The following is an 18,985-nucleotide window of genomic DNA, read 5'->3' as shown; positions in this document are numbered from 1 at the left end:
CAACTACGCACCGTGCAAGCTGGTGGGCTGCGTTTACATGGATTGGACTGGATCCTCTGCCCCGTCTGAACCGATCATTGACTGCAAACGGTTATGTTGGACTACTTTGAGACCATTTGGAGCCATTTATAGACTTTAGGCGTCGAAACAACGATGGAATTTTTATGGATGACAGTGCGCCACCTCACCAGGCGACAATTGTTCGCAATTTGTCTGAAGAACATTCTGGACAACTCGAGCGAATGATTTGTCCCCACAGACCGTCCCACGACCGTCCCATCGAACATTTATGGACATAATCGACAGGTCAGTTCGTTCACAAAACACTGCACCGGCAACTCTTTCGCAATTATGGACGTCACTAAAGGCATAATGGCTCAGTATTTCTGCGAGGGACTTCCATCGACTTTTGAGTCCACGCCACATCGATCTGCTGCAGTACGCTCTGCAAAGGGAGGCCCGGTACGACATTAGGAGGTATTCCACGACTTCTGTCACCTTAGGGTACACGAGTTTTTCGCCAAGACGTGAAGGCTCAAGGGATGTTGCAATCACACCCTCCTTCCTTCTCCAATCTATTGTCCAGATTCAACAATGCCGATTCCAAGTTAATAATAAGCAGGTATTTTATGAAGATGGGACGGGAGCGAATATTACAATAAACTTTCAAGTTTATTGTCATATTGTGATGGCTTCAGTTCTTCTTGTCTAGGGGTCTGATTCTTCAAGCTGAAAATCTAACATCAGGTCATCACGATTGGTTTGAAGTAAATAAATTGGAGGATTGTTGTTGCAGAATTTTTCTTACGTAAATATATTTTCCACTGATTTTGTCACATTTTAGTATATCGTACAGTATTTTGATTCTTGACATTAACAAAGCCTAAATTACATTGTTCGCACCTATTATACAAAAATACGTCCGATAACATCAGAGGCAAACTTACGACTCTCTCGCTCTGCGGAAATAACAATATTGCAAAGGGTTTACAACTTTTCTTAATAAATGAAGTCCTTCTAGTTTTCGTTACATTATTAATTTCGATTATTATTTCATAAATGAATCCAAAAATAATCATTGTAAACAGCTCAAAAATGCGTAATTAATAACAGAAATTTTGTGTGTGCTAATAATTCGTAATTTCAAATATTTTAAAAAAGACATTCAGAACTAGTACTTATCGATTATAACATCGAAACTAAAATATTTTATAAAATAATTCCTTTTCATAAATTTTAGCTTGAAATATAACATGGTGTGTATAAAATTATATGAAAGTTTTCAGAAAAGCAACTGAGAAAATAGTCACCTGTCCAAAATTCGAAAAAAAAATAATACTGGTATCGACAACTACTCTTGAGGGAAAGTAATGCTAGAGGCGGACGTCCCGTGACATCGTCAACCGTCAAGCAGCTCATGCCCTGCCTTGTGGCGTCGTGCAGACGCGGCATGAAGGATCACGTGGTGGGCACGCCGCTCTCCCCGCCGCTCTGCACAGTTTCCAGAGCGTGGAGCCGCTACTGCTCGGTCGAGCAGCTCCTCATCTTGCGTCACGACGCTGAGTCCTCCTGCCAGGGAAAAACTCTTGGCAGTACCGGGAACCAAATCTAGCTCCTCCGCATGTCAGCCATCCATGCTGACCACTCAGCTATGGAAGTGCGCTAGCAAGCTATGTAACAGACGTGAAAAGGGTCACATGTTGCGTGATCACTGTGAGGCATACAGAAATGACGCTTACTGGTGTGAGGCGGTATGTCAGCACCTGACACGGTTTTAAAGAGACTCCATTTGGGCGCCTGGTAAAATCGTGTAGTATCCAAATTTGTGGGGCATTCGGATGTGACGGTGGCCTCATGTTGGACTGCACCGGAATGTGAGGGCAGTCAAGTTTCCGGTTGACAACGCCTGACCACCACAAAGGAGGTCTGCAGTATTGCTCACCACGTACAGTATAAGCCCTTCACATTTGTGGCACCATCCGACAAGTGATGGACTCCCTTCGAGATTCTGTACCATCTCCCATCAGTGGTCAGAAACTACCAGCAGCTGGACTGGGGAATTTATGTTCCATGTGTGGGCTGCCGTTAACACCAGAACTTACACGACTGGGTTTTGGAAAGGGCGCCAGGAAATACGGACTGCTAATGAATGGCGACGCACTGTGTTCAGCGATGAACTGCGATTCTCCACTACTCCGTAGGACCTGCGCCGGTGAATATGTCGGCGTCCTGGAGAGAGGTCCCATTAATCCAGTGTTTCGAGAGGGCAGAGCGGTGTTACCATCGATGTCACGGTAGGGGGAGACATCGGGTACGACTTCGGAACATGGCTGGTACTGATTAAGAGAACTCTGATGTCACAGTTGTGCGTCACTAACATCCTGCGTCGTCTTATACATTATCGTTGTGGTATCAGCAGGAAATCTCTCGTCCACACATGGTGCGTGTCTCTACGAACTATATGTGTGATATTTAGATACTTCCCTTTCAAGGAAGACCCCCAAATCTATCCCTGACAAAACATTTGTGCGACTATTTTTGACATCAAGTCCGTTCCAGTGGCAATAGCAAGAATATGAACGACCAGTTACAACAGTTGTGACCTACCTTGCCTGACGAGTGGATACAAGGCTACATGGCAGCCTTCCTCAACCGAATCAGTGTGTGCATCTGGGCCAGTGGCAGTACAGTGTTACACTGATACGTCGGATCCTACTCCAGTCTCGTAGTAAATTTGACTCTGTAATAACAGAAATAACATCACTTTCCGTCTTCCAGAATGAGATTTTTACTCTCCGGTGGAGTGTGCGCTGATATGAAACTGCCTGGCAACTGTATGCTGGACCGAGACTCGAACTCGGGACCTTTGCCTTTTGCGGGCAAGTGCTCTACCATCTGAGCTACCGAAGCACGACTACGCCCGTCCTCACAGCTTCAGTTCTGCCAGTACCTCGTCTCCTTCCTTCGAATCTCGGTCCGGTACACAATTTTAATCTGTTAGGAACTTACATATCGGCGCACACTCCGCTGCAGAGTGAATCTCATTCAGGATTTGTAATGTAGTTTGAATTTATTAACATTTCTTCAGATATACAAACATTTCAACGAGTCACTTGAGGAGTTACTACTCTTGAATGTAGTAGTAAATTTCATGATGCTGAACATTAACTTCGAACTTCCGAATTTATAAACCGAGCTTTGTAACATCATTGATGCGCTTTCGAGCAATCGAATCTGTAATTACTAGCCACCGTGTTCTCAGTTAAGCATTTATAAGTTTCAATTTGCTCAAAAATATTCTCATATTGAGTCAGCAATGAGTCTACGTTTGTATAATTTTTATTACAGGTTGAGTAATTGCAGATAATAAACGTCTGCTCCCCCCTTGAGCATAAGCAGGCGATAGCAGCCGACCACGATGGCCACGCATCGTTCGTCCGACGTCTTATATAGCTACTCGTCCACAGTTAACTTATCATAGGCTGCAGTATTTCATCTGAGAGCAAGAACCGTAAGCCATGGGTATAGTACGAAGCCAGAGACAATCATTCATCGCGCACGGGGACTGCACCATATCGAGAGGACTTAATTTTGCCACTGTGGCCTCTTCACGAGATGCATGTTGACAAAAATGATACGCCCCTCGGCTGATAGTATTGCGACATGAATTGTGCATATAAATCCCCCTGCGACACATAACGCCAATGCTGTCGCTTGTCTCATTGAGCTTTCGTTGACGTTTGTTTTTCTGATGCTCTCGCGCTGATTAAACAAACACACCACGAGCTGCACTGCTATTCTTTGAATCTTATATACACACATCAAAAAACGTTTTGCATCACCCAGGTTCCCAGAACTCCTGTGGATATTGTGCCATAGACACAGTTCCTTTCACTTTTCAGAGAAGTCATTATACCCGCCCTAAGATCGATGGATGAGCAGCGCCTATTAGACGGAGGGGGTCCGATAGCCGAACAGTTACACTCATTCCACCAGGAAGGAGGTACAGGGCTTGTGTTGTCTGTATTTCAACCATGCCTAGACGGTCAATACTGCGATTCGATCTCGTCCGCATTGATACTTTGTGCCAGGAAGGGTTCTCAACAAGGGAAGTGTCCAGGCGTCTCGGTGTAAATCAAGGCGATGTTGTTCGGACATGAAGGAGATAGAGAGAGACAGGAACTGTCGATGACATGCCTCGCTCTGGCCGCCTAGGGGCTGATACGGCAAAGGATGACCGCTGCCTACGGATTATGGCTCGGAGGAATCCCGACAGCAACGCCACCATGTTAAATAATGCTTTTCATGCAGCCACAAGACGTCGTATTACGATTCAATAGACTGCATGATGCCCACCTTCACTCCCCACGTCTATGCCAAGGTCCATCTTTGCAACCACGACACCATGCAGCGCGGTACAGATGAGCCCAACAACATGCCGAATGGGCAGCTCGGGATTGGCATCACGTTCTCTTCACCGATGAGTGTCGCCTATGCCTTCAACCAGACAATCGTCGGAGACGTGTTTGGAGGCAAACTGGTCAGGCAGAACGCCTTAGAGAGACTGTCCAGCGTGTGCGGCAGGATGGAGGGTCCCAGCTGTTTTGGGGTGACATTATGTGAGGCCGACGTACGCCGCTGGTGGTCGTGAAAGGCGCCGTAACGGCTGTACGATACGTGAATGCCATCCTCCGACAAACAGTGCAACCATATCGGCAATATAATGGCGAGTCATTCGTCTTCATGGACGACAATTCGTGAAACCATCGTGCACATCTTGTGAATGACTTCCTTCAGGATAACGACATCGCTAGACTAGAGTGGCCAGCATGTTCTACAGACATGAACGCTATCGAACATGCCTGGGATCGATTGTAAAGGGCTGTTAATGGACAACGTGACCCACCAACCACTCTGTGGGATCTACGCCGTACCGACGTTGAGGAGTGGGACAATCTGTGCCAATAGTACCTTGATGAACTTGCGGATAGCATGCGACGACGAATACAGGCATGCATCAACGCAAGAGGACGTGCTACTGGGTAATAGAGGTACCGGTGGGTACAGCAATGTGGACCACCACATCTGAAGGTCTCGCTGTATGGTGGTACAAAATGCAATGTGTGGTTTTCATGAGCAATAAGAAGGGCGGAAATGATTTTTATGTTGATCTCTATTCCAGTTTTCTGTACAGGTTCCGGAACTCTCGGAACCGAGCTGATGCAAAACTTTTTTTGATGTGTATATTACAAGCGGTTATCTGACTTGTAAAGGTTTCATACTGAAACTTGAAGCTCAGGAATTGTTTGAACGAAGTTTGTGTAATCGGCAGCTTCCTTGGGTAAATTATATTTCCTTAGGATTCTGCCAATTAGTTCGTCTCTGTTAGCCCCCTCCTTTACGAGTAGATGTATGCAGTAGTTCAACTGTAAATCTTTCTGGACAAATACCCGTAGCTATTTCATGACAGTGATTAGTTTCACTGATGAACCTCCGATCGCGTTGTGAAACTGTTTGTAGTGTTTTCGTCTATTTATGTTGAGGATTAGATGCCACTCTTTTAATCAAACGCTTATCATCTGCTAGTTGTCCTGTATATAAAATTTTATTTATCGGTTTGAAGTCGTTGTACACGAGAATGTCACTTTCTGCGAATCAAAATACTATGGAAGTCCCTCTTCATTAATATCAGGATTTCTGTAGTTGTCCCACTATGATTATCCAGAAGGTAGCGTCAATTTGTGATGAGAGATGCAATTTCTTATTAGTCACTCTAACTGTACCGGTAGATTTTCTTTTTTTCCTGCAGGCCTGTGATTTGAGAGCGGTAACATCCAACGGCTAATGTGCATTTACAGTGTATCCTGATCTTCCGTTGCGTGCTGCAGTTGGCAGTTCGTTACCTCTGATCGTAGCCTATCAGTTGGTAGTATACGGCTGCCAGTGAAAAGCGTTCATGAAATTTATAGTCTTGAAAGTCACAAATATTTGGCTATTTTCTTTTATCGAATATATCTCGATTTCCAAAGTTGTGATTAGGCTGGGACCTAATATCACAGTTTAAATTACTGTCAGTGGAACGAACAGCAAAGAAATTTATAATCATGTCCGTATCATACATTCCATTGTCTTTTCGGAATCTGTTATAATTTGCGAGAACATGGTTGGCGCGGGACCTCAGAGCACAGTACATCAACAATGTTTACAATCATTTTTATCACAAACTTTTCGCTGCTTTTCGTAGTATATCGTGAGTTAATTGTTCCATAACCACTCATAAATATGTAACATCTATCTTTATTTCTTTTTTGTTGTTGTCTTCCATATAAATTCTGGTCTGATGAAGCTTCCCACAATCGTCCATCCCGTTCATTCAAGCTTCATCATGTCTGTGTAACTTCTGGAAACTACATTCATTTGAACCTGCTTACTGTAGTCAAGCCTTAATCTCCCTCAAAAATTTTTATCCCCCGTACTTTGCCTCACTACCAAATTGATTATTCTTTGAATCCACAGCATGTCTCCTATCAATCAATCAATCCCTTCTTTGAGTCAGTTTATGCTATAAATTTCTTTTCTCTCAGTACTCTACCATAATTTGACCACTGAATCACCTTTCCTCCCTACTACCTCCCTTTTCACCCCCCCCCCCCCCCAGCAGAGCGCCACCCAATGCTGCTCTTACCTGTCCACACCATGTCCCTGCACACTGCCACATGTAGCACTGCGTATTCACCCATCCCTACCCTACAATCCTTCCCACTTCCAGTCCCATGGTCTTCCTTACTCCCATCAACCCCAGCTACACTGCTGCTCACATCAGGTGCAGTTGTAGTCATGCTTTGCGGGTGGTGACAGTGGCCATGTACGCATGAGTAGCTGTTGTGTGAATGTGCAACCGTTTCCTACTTCTAAAACGTGAAATATTTACCGTATTCTTTATCACTAGGGTGAGACCTAATAACTCACCTTACACTGCAGTGGGTAAAACAAAATACCTGCTAACTTCACTGACGAACCATACGAAATTAAGAACTAGCAATGTTATTGGCTGTCCCTCATCCCACCCGCGGTTTGTAATGTTTACTTCCCATCATTCATCACCCTAACCATTTTTTTTTTCTTTATTGATTTTCAATTCCCCCCGAAGGGGGCGGGCTGGCAGCAGCTTAGTACGCTTCTCTACAGCCTACGGACTTTTTTAAAAAAAAAACGGAAGAAGAAAAGAAACAAGAAAAACAGGCGATAAAACGGTGACTTAAAGTGTAAAATGGCGCAAAAATGCGGAAAGTTAAAACAGAAAGCAAAAGGGGGTTGGCAATGTTAATAAAAGACACAGGATTCAGACAAGTAACGTACTACACACACAATTTAAAAAAAATATGGCGACAGTCTGGTTTCTGTTCGCAAGAGATAAAAGCACATCCAGCGACAGTATGATGGCAGTTCGCAACACTTCCCAAAAAAACACAACACGGAACACTCACTGTAAAACACTCACTGTAAAACACTGCACGAAAAATGGCGGCACAAAGATGACACTCCCGAGCCAAAGGCAGATGGGGCCCGAACCATTACTAGCACGCTACGGAAAAGCCGCTGACACCGTAAGTGCACTTTCACGCATTCAGCATGGAATGGAGAATTAACCAGACTTTGGTATGCTATCGGAAGTCTTAAATTTGCAGGAAACATGGGAATGGCGAGGGCGTGGCTTCTCTTGGTGCTGACCGCGCACTGCTCCCGGTCGGCGGACATCCTGTTCGTGGCGCCCACGTGGGCTGTCAGCCACGCGCTGCCCCTGCACAAGGTGGTGACCGCACTGCTCGACAGGGGGCACCACGTCACCTACGTCACGCCGCACCCCCTGCAGGTAAGCTGGCTCTGTGGCTCTGACGATGCTACGCACTATGCACTCCAAAGGCACCTTCTACGTTGTAAGGTGTCAGGCAAATCCAACACCTTCCATGAAAACCCTTACATGATAAGCAAATCCAGTAGTATGTCATATAGCTCCGAATTAATCGTGACATTAAATTAACCAAAGTAATACGAGTAACGAGTGAGCAAATGGAATACCACAGACTAACACAAGAATGCCTAAATGCACGTCATACCTTCCCACCGTGAGACAGACGCAGTTCCGAGGGGAGAAACAGAAGCCGAGAGCAGAACCGTGTTAAGCGAGAAGGCCCTACGATAAGGGACGGACACCCGCGTCGCCAGCTAACCGCTACGACCACACCACCCGCAAGTTTTTAGCGTGAGACTTTTTCGCGTCTCTGTTACGTTAGGACCACCCCCCAGCCCACGTTAAAAGCTAGAGCCCTCCAGAAGAACAGTGTAGATCTTACGATAACGCTAAAAGGGCTACACCACCCGCAAGTTTTAGCGTGAGACTTTTTCGCGTCTCTGTTACGTTACGACCACCCCCCAGCCCATGTTAAAAGATAGAGCCCTCCAGAAGAACAGTATAGATCTTACGATAACGCTAAAAGGACCACAGCAGCTGCAAGTTTTAGCGTGAGACTTTTTCGCTTCTCTGTTACGTTACAAACTTTAAAAACATTGCCCCACCATGAAAAGTATAACGTTTCTCATTGGATAGACATAATTTTTGTAGGCGGAGCTTAAGGTTAACATTGAGACCCTGATTGGTCAGATGAAAACACAGCCAGATAGTTTTTTTTTTAAACCAACTTGGATAAATTGTAGTAAGGAGAAGTTAGAAGAGAGTTGCTTCCGAGAGGGCGAGCTGGACGGAGTTGCGCCGGCCGCTGCCCCCTGACGAACACCGACAAGGTAATGAACGCACGCGATGCCGCATTTTTGAGCGCATAAGGCTTCACTCAGAACTGCAGAAGTCTCATCTGTTACATCCCCTTCACGTAATATTAGTGTCGATCGTCAATTAAAGCTCATGGTGTTCACATTTGCCATTTGAAGTAAAAATCTGAAACTCGATGATTTTTCTGTTATATAATTATTGAGAAGCCACATCAGCCACTGTAATTTACGACAAGTTAGATAAGTAATTAAAGATTATTGAGGGTCACTATAGACCATTTTGATAGTTTTCTCTCTTGTGAAACTTAATTTAAACCTAGATTATAGATGTGATATGGCATAGGTCATCCTTCGATCCATTGTAGAACTTAGAAACCCATTCAGGGAATATTCGTTCACATTTTTGTTGAACGCAGTTGGTTTTTACCATCCTGTATTAAAACATTTCCTTTTATCAATAGTGCAATTTATAAACAATGTTTTGTGAGTAGAATAAAATTTCCAATGGTAAACTTAACTGCTTTTTCGACGTTATTTTACCAGCTAACTAAAAACAGGAAAGCCTGAACCCCTTCCACTAAATTTAGTTAGTATTAAGATTCTTTTACAGGGAGTGCAGTGGAGCTGACGCTGAAATCATTAAGTATTTGGTTATATCATCGCTAGTCTCACTGAACTCTTGTGAATTCTACATGTCATGCGTGGTCTGGCGTCTCCTTACCAGCAACAGGTCCCAGGTTCAAACTAGTCAATTCCCTAAAAAACACGCTCAGAGCGTCGTTGCGCGAAAGTGGTAGGGAGACACGACATGGAACAAACAGACACCACGCAGAATGTTTAGAACGTAACTAACAGTGCGTAGATTTCCCAATTGCAAGTGTTACATTGTTAGAGCTCCTGATACTCGTACACCCGGGACAATAATTACGAGGGTTAGGTCTTAAATAGTGGCAACTATTTATTCACAACCTATTCGAAAGAGTTACACGTTTGCACCTGTTACTGTCCTTCAAAGCGGTCACCAGCGTTGTGTAGATCCCGTTGCCAGCGATGTGGAAGTCGTAGTATACCGATAGCAGAGCCTGTTCTTTCGATAGTGCGCATGGAGCGGTGTAAAGTTATGGTGGTTCTCGTGTACGAGTGTGATGGTGTTATCCTAACGCATTACGTTCGTCCACGGCAGACCTTCAATGCACAGTATTACTGTTCGTTTTTGGAGCATCACCTGCGAACGGATTTGCGAAAGAAGCAGCAACACTTTCTGTGCAAGCCAGGCATCATTTTGTACGACAATGCGCGGGCGCATACAGCACAAACTGTGGCTGCTCTGTTGGGTCGACGGGACTGGGAAGTACTGTACCATCCAAAAATTCTCCCCGGACTTAAGTCCTTGTTACTTTGACTTTATTCCGAAGATGAAGGAACCACTTCGTGGCATTTCCAGGACTGTTTCCAGAGATTCGACAGGCAGTAGGCCGCTCCATTCGCACCATCAACAGAACAGCCTCTGCTAACGGTATACTACGCCTTCCACATCGCTGGCAACGGGTTCTACACAACGCTAGTGACTACTTTCAAGGACAGTAACAGGGGCAAACATGTAAATCTTTTGTGTCGGTTGTGAATAAATAGTTGCCACTGTTTAAGATCCAACCCTCGTATTTACCTTCTTCCTCTATCTTAGAGATTAGTCGTTGTAGCATTTTAGGCGAATTTACACGAAACAGCCTGCCAGATTCAGATAGAGATTTTGACCAGACCAGTCTATCGAATGTAGCAGATTGTTTTTGAGTCACAGTACAATGCTCTTTGCTTTGTACGCAGTGGAATTATGGTAATAAACTAAAGTTCAGATTCCAGACTTTTGCCAAGATCAGAGCGGACAGCATTACCTGAAATATTTTTTTAAGCTCTTACGTGAATGTTCTGCATAATTTTACTTCTGCTATTCAGCTTTAGTTGCTTCTGCTATACAATCAACACTTTGGTGTCGAAAATTCTGCTATTCCGAGAATTTGTTTATTTATTCGTTAGTACTGACTTCTGACTTGCTGCCAAGGAGATTTATTATGTCGCGTTACAAGTCGTAGCATTATTATTTTCAATCTATTTTACATTTACACTACGCTTAACAAGGTGAGGATTCCATTCAGCAATGTTGTGGAGAAAACATTGTGGTAAGTTCCTATGGGACCAAACTGCTGAGGCCATCGGTCCCTAGTCTTACACACTACTTAATCCAACTTAAACTAAGGACAACACACACACAGACACACACACATGCTGACGGAGGACTCGATCCTCGCACAGGGGGAGCCGTGCGAACCGTGGCAAGGCGCCTGAGACCACGCGGCTACCCACGCGTCCAGCAATGTTACGTTGATATGCTAATATACTATAGCTGCGTGTATTGTTCTAATACGTTAATATGCAAATACATTAAATATATTATAGAACAATAAGACGGAATTACCATATAATCTATAGTACATGTTAATATATTCCAAAAAAGCCTATGCTCTGTTAGCTAGTTTGTGATACTGTAGAGCTAAAACCGGGTTTTAATGTATCAGGGGTTACCAAAATTTTTCCGTTTGAGGGTGTTTCTGCAGCGTGTACGTAACGTACGCGAAGCCGGTGCGCATGCATAAGAACCGTCAAGTAGGCACGGGATTAATGTGTCGCTCGTGTCTTTCCGATGTGCATGCGGTAGATACGGAAACATGAACAATGGCGACGTTATTTCCAAATGCGTCCAAACAGAACCAATGGACTGTTATTAGCGGGTGTAGAAATATGAAACCGGAAATTCCCTATAGACGGTGCTAGCCGTCAGTGTAGGGCCCGTGAGACCTCGTCAGCTGCGCCGTCTGCTTGCTGTAACGGCTGACGAAAAATGTCAACACACAGTAGCTCAAGTTCCATGCATCGGTATCTGTTTCAAACCCGTAAAAATGTCGAGCTTTGTGCCTACGAACTACTATTTGAAGAAAACTGCTGCAGAATTGGATCGAATGCTTGTCGAAGCTTTCGGCGAATATGCTCTTGGGGAAAACACAGTGTTTCGAGTGGTTCAAAAAAATCAGAAGTGGTGATTTTGACGTGAGAAACGACGAGTGCAGCAAACCACCGAAAAAGTTCGAAGACAAAGAATTGCAGGCCTTATTGGATGAAGATGATACTAAGACTCAACACGAACTCGCTGAACGATTGAATGTGACGCAGAAAGCCGTTTCTCTTCGGTTGAAAGCCATGGGAAAAGTGGAGAAAATGGGAAAATGAGTCCCGCATGAAATGAATTAAAGACAGCAGCAAATCGAAAGACGACTTGTGAAATTCTGCTCGTCAGATACAAAATAAAGTTCTTTCTCCATGGAGTAGTGACAGGTGACGGAAAGTGGATATATTTTGAGAATCCTAAGGCTCGTAAACCACGGGAGGCTCCAGGCAAACCATCTATATCCACTGCAAGATAAAATCGCTTTGGAAAGAAGACAATGCTCTGTGTTTGTTCGGATCAGAAGGATGTCATCTATTATGAAACTCTAAAACCTGGTGAAACTCTTAACATTGACCGCTACCGACAGCAAACGATCTACACTCCTGGAAATGGAAAAAAGAACACATTGACACCGGTGTGTCAGACCCACCATACTTGCTCCGGACACTGCGAGAGGGCTGTACAAGCAATAATCACACGCACGGCACAGCGGACACACCAGGAACCGCGGTGTTGGCCGTCGAATGGCGCTAGCTGCGCAGCATTTGTGCACCGCCGCCGTCAGTGTCAGCCAGTTTGCCGTGGAATACGGAGCTCCATCGCAGTCTTTAACACTGGTAGCATGCCGCGACAGCGTGGACGTGAACCGTATGTGCAGTTGACGGACTTTGAGCGAGGGCGTATAGTGGGCATGCGGGAGGCCGGGTGGACGTACCGCCGAATTGCTCAACACGTGGGGCGTGAGGTCTCCACAGTACATCGATGTTGTCGCCAGTGGTCGGCGGAAGGTGCACGTGCCCGTCGACCTGGGACCGGACCGCAGCGACGCACGGATGCACGCCAAGACCGTAGGATCCTACGCAGTGCCGTAGGGGACCGCACCGCCACTTCCCAGCAAATTAGGGACACTGTTGCTCCTGGGGTATCGGCGAGGACCATTCGCAACCGTCTCCATGAAGCTGGGCTACGGTCCCGCACACCGTTAGGCCGTCTACCGCTCACGCCCCAACATCGTGCAGCCCGCCTCCAGTGGTGTCGCGACAGGCGTGAATGGAGGGACGAATGGAGACGTGTCGTCTTCAGCGATGAGAGTCGCTTCTGCCTTGGTGCCAATGATGGTCGTATGCGTGTTTGGCGCCGTGCAGGTGAGCGCCACAATCAGGACTGCATACGACCGAGGCACACAGGGCCAACACCCGGCATCATGGTGTGGGGAGCGATCTCCTACACTGACCGTACATCACTGGTGATCGTCGAGGGGACACTGAATAGTGCACGGTACATCCAAACCGTCATCGAACCCATCGTTCTACCATTCCTAGACCGGCAAGGGAACTTGCTGTTCCAACAGGACAATGCACGTCCGCATGTATCCCGTGCCACCCAACGTGCTCTAGAAGGTGTAAGTCAACTACCCTGGACAGCAAGATCTCCGGATCTGTCCCCCATTGAGCATGTTTGGGACTGGATGAAGCGTCGTCTCACGCGGTCTGCACGTCCAGCACGAACGATGGTCCAACTGAGGCGCCAGGTGGAAATGGCATGGCAAGCCGTTCCACAGGACTACATCCAGCATCTCTACGATCGTCTCCATGGGAGAATAGCAGCCTGCATTGCTGCGAAAGGTGGATATACACTGTACTAGTGCCGACATTGTGCATGCTCTGTTGCCTGTGTCTATGTGCCTGTGGTTCTGTCAGTGTGATCATGTGATGTATCTGACCCCAGGAATGTGTCAATAAAGTTTCCCCTTCCTGGGACAATGAATTCACGGTGTTCTTATTTCAATTTCCAGGAGTGTATTTGAATCGAGCATTACGTTAAAAACGACCGGACTATGGAAAAAGGCAACACGAAGTCATATTGTTCCATGATAACGCCCCATCACACACCGCAAAGCGGGCCAGGGAAACGATCGAGGCATTCATTTGGGAAATACTAATGCATGCGGCGTATTCTCCAGACTTGGCTCCGTCGATTATCATCTATTTGCATCACTAGGACACGCTCTCGCTGAATAACGCTTCAGTTTGTATGAAAATGTACGAAAATGGCTCGCTGACTATTTGTTTAAAAGAAGAACTGCTTCTTTAGCGTGGAATTCGTAGCCTGCCGGTGAGTTGGGAGAAATGTATAAATAGCAATAGAGATTATTTTGAATAAAATATCGTTTATCAGTTCCAAACAACAGACGTGTAATTATTGCAACCAAATTCCGGTTTCATACTTCTACACCTGTTATTTCCATGGCTGCCGAAAGGACAAATACCGATAAACATTAGTCGAAGAATGAAGAACGTGTAGAGTGCAGCATGTCTGTCGAAAAGCACCTTTGGAGGGTGGTGCGACAAGCGGTGCTGATGCTTCATGGTGACGCACGTTCCCGTATCGGAAATTTCGTAACGCAGAAGCTACACCAACTTTTGTGGGAGCCTCTCTAGCACCCGCCCTCCTGATCACTTCTCATGCGATGATTACACGTTCGGTCGCTTCAAAAAGGCCGTGAATGGTCGATTCTTCTCGGACGAGAGTGTGCAGCACGCAGACTTCTTCACGCAGGAGGGCACAGTGCTTTGCAAACGGGTATCTTCAACCTGGCGTGTCGGTGGGATGACAGGCTCGATGTTCACGGCGATTTTGACACATTGGCGTACCGATTCTGGACTGCACCGTCTTCGAACGGGCACTTTTCGATCGCCTCGTGTACTTATGGTCCAACAAACGTCATTATTTTACACGTGAGCGGGCGCGCAGGAAAACTGTCAGCTTTGCTTACAAAATAGTGATACCATAATCGGGCCAAACAATGAACTACAGAGCCACCAAACTACAGCTGTAGGTATTCTCACGGCTGGAGAGCTCGGTGACAGCATATACTACGTCATATGGTGTTGATAGCGGGTCGATCATGTGAGGCCGGCCGCTGTGGACGAGCGGTTCTAGGCGCTTCAGTCTGGAACCGTGCGACCGCTGCTGTCGCAGGTTCGAATGCCCCCTCGGGCATGAATGTGTGTGATGTCCTTAGGTTAGTTAGGTTTAAGTAGTCCTAAGTTCTAGGGGACTGATGACCTCAGAAGGTAAGTCCCATAGTGCTCAGAGCTATTTGAACCATTTTGATCATGTGAAGAGCGGCTCACTACGTGGTAAAATATCTTGCACTCAGACAAACAAATCATTGATCACCAAAAGGCTATTAACGATAATAATGCGTTCTGATAATGAAAAAAAAAGTCATGGGAACTCTGTTAATCATTGGTCATCTTTGTCGCATTATTGCAATGCAGTGAACTTCAAATTTTATTAGACAAATGATGGGGGCAAAGTCAGGTGAGCGCTTACACACACACGCACACACACACACACACACACACACACACACACACACACACAAACGCACATAAAGTGGTACGAAGATCAAAACATGTCTCGTTGTAGGTTTTGTAGAGCACCGCACGTGTCAGCCTGCGCTTAGACTGATCCAGCCTAGATTTCCATTTTTTAGTTAGTTATGTCTAGTAGAAACCCCATCCCTTAATGAATCGAATTCACATGTATGACACAGTTTCAAACGTCTGATTACTTTACAAATGGGTTAATGAGTCAAATGTTTTTCGTGAAGCCTGTAAGAACTTTATGGTCGAAGACGCAAAACCTTAATTGTGTGAGTTTCATTAGTTTCGGATTATACACTAACAGAGGTTGGAAATTATGTCTGCAGCTTGTTCGAAGTCGGTAAGGGCTGTCATTACCGAGCACTGGATATGAACAGTCCTGGAAATGTGTGCCCCATTTTAAGAGAAGCTGAGTTTTGACGCATCTCAGTGCTTATAACGTCATACTCGTGTACGATCTGCCGTAAAATGATATAATTTTCCAGGTACATTCAGCGGTGTATGTGAATGTTGCCAGAATGTGTTGCGAATAGAGTTAATAGGACAGAATGAATAAATTAAAACGGCATGCGTGATGCTGAAACTTTACTGGATAAAGAACGAAGATGTAGTAAGCCGAAAAGCTTTTCCTTTCTTTGTGTGTGTGTGTATATGTGTGTTTTTGTGTGTAGAGGAGGGGAGGGGGCGGGGGAGGGGGGAGTTACGCAACATGCAACTAGCATTTGCTGACCAGGTGACCTTTTCACACATTTGGTTTCAATAAACACACCATTATGGCATTTCGATTTTTCACTTAATGGTATTAGAAGCACCATTTCGACCGTTTGCACTGTGATAGCGCCACCGACTGCGGGGGACATCGACAGAATGAAGGGCAATGCGGAGCACTGTCGAAATACTTAGTCAAGAGGTAAACCCATGGCCAAGAATTAGCTTCAGTTTGCCTCCCCCAGCGGTTTCGCCCGGTGGATCACAGAAGCGTCTGCTTCTAATTAAAAGTGTTAAGGGGAAGTGCGAGAGATATGTAGCGTACTCACGGAACCAAAACAACAAGTACACGCGTTCTATTAATTTTACATGTCTGTAATGGAGCTACATAATGGCGGTTTTCCGAAGTGGCGTCCCTCACATTCATCCAAGTACTCGGTACCGAGCGGTGTCCTCGTCGTCGATCGTATCGTGATACCACTTGCTGCGTTTCACTTAGTGGCCGGCCGAAGTGGCCATGCGGTTCTAGGTGCTGCAGTCTGGATCCGCGAGACCGCTACCGTCGCAGGTTCGAATCCTGCCTCGGGCATGGATGTGTGTGATGTCCTTAGGTTAGTTAGGTTTAAGTAGTTCTAAGTTCTAGGGGACTAATGACCTCAGAAGTTGAGTCCCATAGTGCTCAGAGACATTTGAACCATTTTTCACTTAGTGGCTGGAACTGTCTAGAAAACATTGTATCTGTCCAATGTCCCCCGCTTTCCTTTTTTTTCGTCAGTCCTCTGAGTGGTCTGATAGGGCCCGCCATCACTCCCTGCCATGTGCCAAATTCTTCATCCCGAAGCGTCACGCACTCCCAATGTCCTCAGTTATTTCGTTGAATACGTTCCGATCACGAAGTTCCCCTACACGTTTTACTCTCTACAGCTCCGTCTATTGCCATGGAAGTTATGTTGATGTTTTCCACATATTTCTTCGCAGAGCTTCCTTCCATTACTAAGCGCAACGTCGGGACTGCCTCTCCGGCACCTTTAACTTTCCTAAGGCCAAACTGATCGTTATGTAACAGGATCCTCAATTTTATTTTCTTCTGTATATTATTCTTTTCACTAGCTTGTACGCATGAGTTTTTAAGTTGATTGTGTGAAGGTTCTTGCATTTATCAGCTCTTGCTATCTTCGGAATTATGTGAATGATCTTTTCCAAATGTCTGGTGGTACGTTGCCAGTCTCATAGATTCCACACCAAATTGAATATTCGTTTGCTTGCTACTTCCCCCAATGGCTTTAAAAATTCCTATGGAACGTTATCTATACCAGCTGCCTTATTTGATCTCAAGTATTCCTGAACGCTATTAAATTTTGAATAATACTGCTTCTTCCATATTGATTCAAATTTCTTCCTCTAAAACTCTTCTTACAAGTCCCCCCCGTCGTAGAGTCCTTGAGTGTACTCTTCCACCTATCCGCACTCTCGTCTGAGTTTAACAAAGAAATTCCTCTTGCACTCTTTATGTTGAGTTCAAATGGCTGAGCATTATGGGACTGAACATCTATGGTCATGAGTCCCCTAGAACTTAGAACTACTTAAACCTAACTAACCTAAGGACCTCAGACAACACCCAGTCATCACGAGGCAGGGAAAATCCCTGACCCCGCCGGGAATCGGACCCGGGAACCCGGGCGTGGGAAGCGAGAACGCTAGCGCACGACCACGAGCTGCGGACTTTATGTTGAGTCCTTTACTTTTAATTTCAGATGGCCTACAGTGTTCATTTGGTTGTCCACATACGAAAATAATTTGTGCTAATCACATGACCAGGTACAACGGCATTTCACTAGGTTTCTTCGACTATACACACATACGGCAGTGTCATACTAACCGTATGCTCCCCACTTAACCCCCATTACCAGCCATAACAAATTTATTGCTTTCCTTCACTTTTCAATAGCGCATTTATGGTGGAAATTCCACCAGGAATTTTTGTCAGAGGAAAGATGGGCATAATCTGATCTTATTTTTATGTGCCAATACTATTTATGTTTAGGATTGACCCTGACATCAACATCTTTCATATTTAGTTCGTTTTCTCTATGCAGGTTAGTGTTTGTGATGTAACTGACAACCTTCACATCTCTTGCTTAGATTTGTTTGGTGTTGGCCAATATAGATACAAGTTTCAAGTCCTTAAATAAGGGCTGATGCAAAATGTGTTTTATAGCTACATGATTGGTTTTGCACTCTCTACCTTTTGATCTGGAAAGAGCGTGAAATTACTTTCAACTAGGAAAAGAAGAAAAATATGCAAGTAAAATGAGATAATATACATCTTTTATTATTTCCGTCATAAAATGAAAAATGTTAACCTTCTTATGTTACAGCCCGAGAAGAACGAGAATTACACCCTGGTTGACCTGACTCTACCTGTCATGAAACCTGCAATAGTGAACAGGTCAATCTTGGCAGATACGTGGCCAATGAGGCTAGTTGAAGCGTACCACGAAGCTGGTGTTCTATGCTGCAACAGACTGAAGCACCCAGCAATGCAAGAATGGCTCAAGTAAGTGAAAGTTTCTTTATATTCTGTATAATTTTTGATTTATAGAAACTAAAAACAGTGATGCAGTAAGCTGTACATCTGTAACGCGTTGGTCACCGCACGCTGTGTCTCGCAGAGAGTACTTAGTGCCCCAAGATTATCTCCCTCTTTCCCATTCGGTTTCTGGGAGGCACAAGGGAAGAGGGACTGGCGGCGTTCTCTATATGAGCCTTCATTTTTCTAATGACACCGTTGAGTGCATGTATATTGGGGGAAGTAAGATGTTTCCTGATTAATTTAGGGATTTTGTAAGGCTCAGACCGCTGCACGGCGACTTTCTTG

At 45.2% G+C, this 18,985-nt stretch overlaps 1 protein-coding gene across 1 annotated transcript in view; it reads left to right on the top strand.

Moving 5' to 3' along the window:
• The window catches only part of LOC124622199 (UDP-glucosyltransferase 2-like), a 62,520-nt gene that overhangs the window by 8,477 nt on the left and 35,058 nt on the right, over positions 1 to 18,985 (top strand). Inside the window, exons 2-3 of the mRNA XM_047147849.1 lie at positions 7,689 to 7,873; positions 18,486 to 18,664. Of these exons, the coding sequence (XP_047003805.1) occupies positions 7,694 to 7,873; positions 18,486 to 18,664 (359 nt within the window). The 5' untranslated portion in view covers positions 7,689 to 7,693. The remainder of the gene's footprint in view (positions 1 to 7,688; positions 7,874 to 18,485; positions 18,665 to 18,985) is intronic.

The sequence above is a fragment of the Schistocerca americana genome, chromosome 7 (genome assembly GCF_021461395.2).
Source record: "Schistocerca americana isolate TAMUIC-IGC-003095 chromosome 7, iqSchAmer2.1, whole genome shotgun sequence".
NCBI lineage: Eukaryota > Metazoa > Arthropoda > Insecta > Orthoptera > Acrididae > Schistocerca > Schistocerca americana.
The sequence above is the reverse complement of the archived record's forward strand: the minus strand, read 5'-3'. Positions and strand labels throughout refer to the sequence as shown.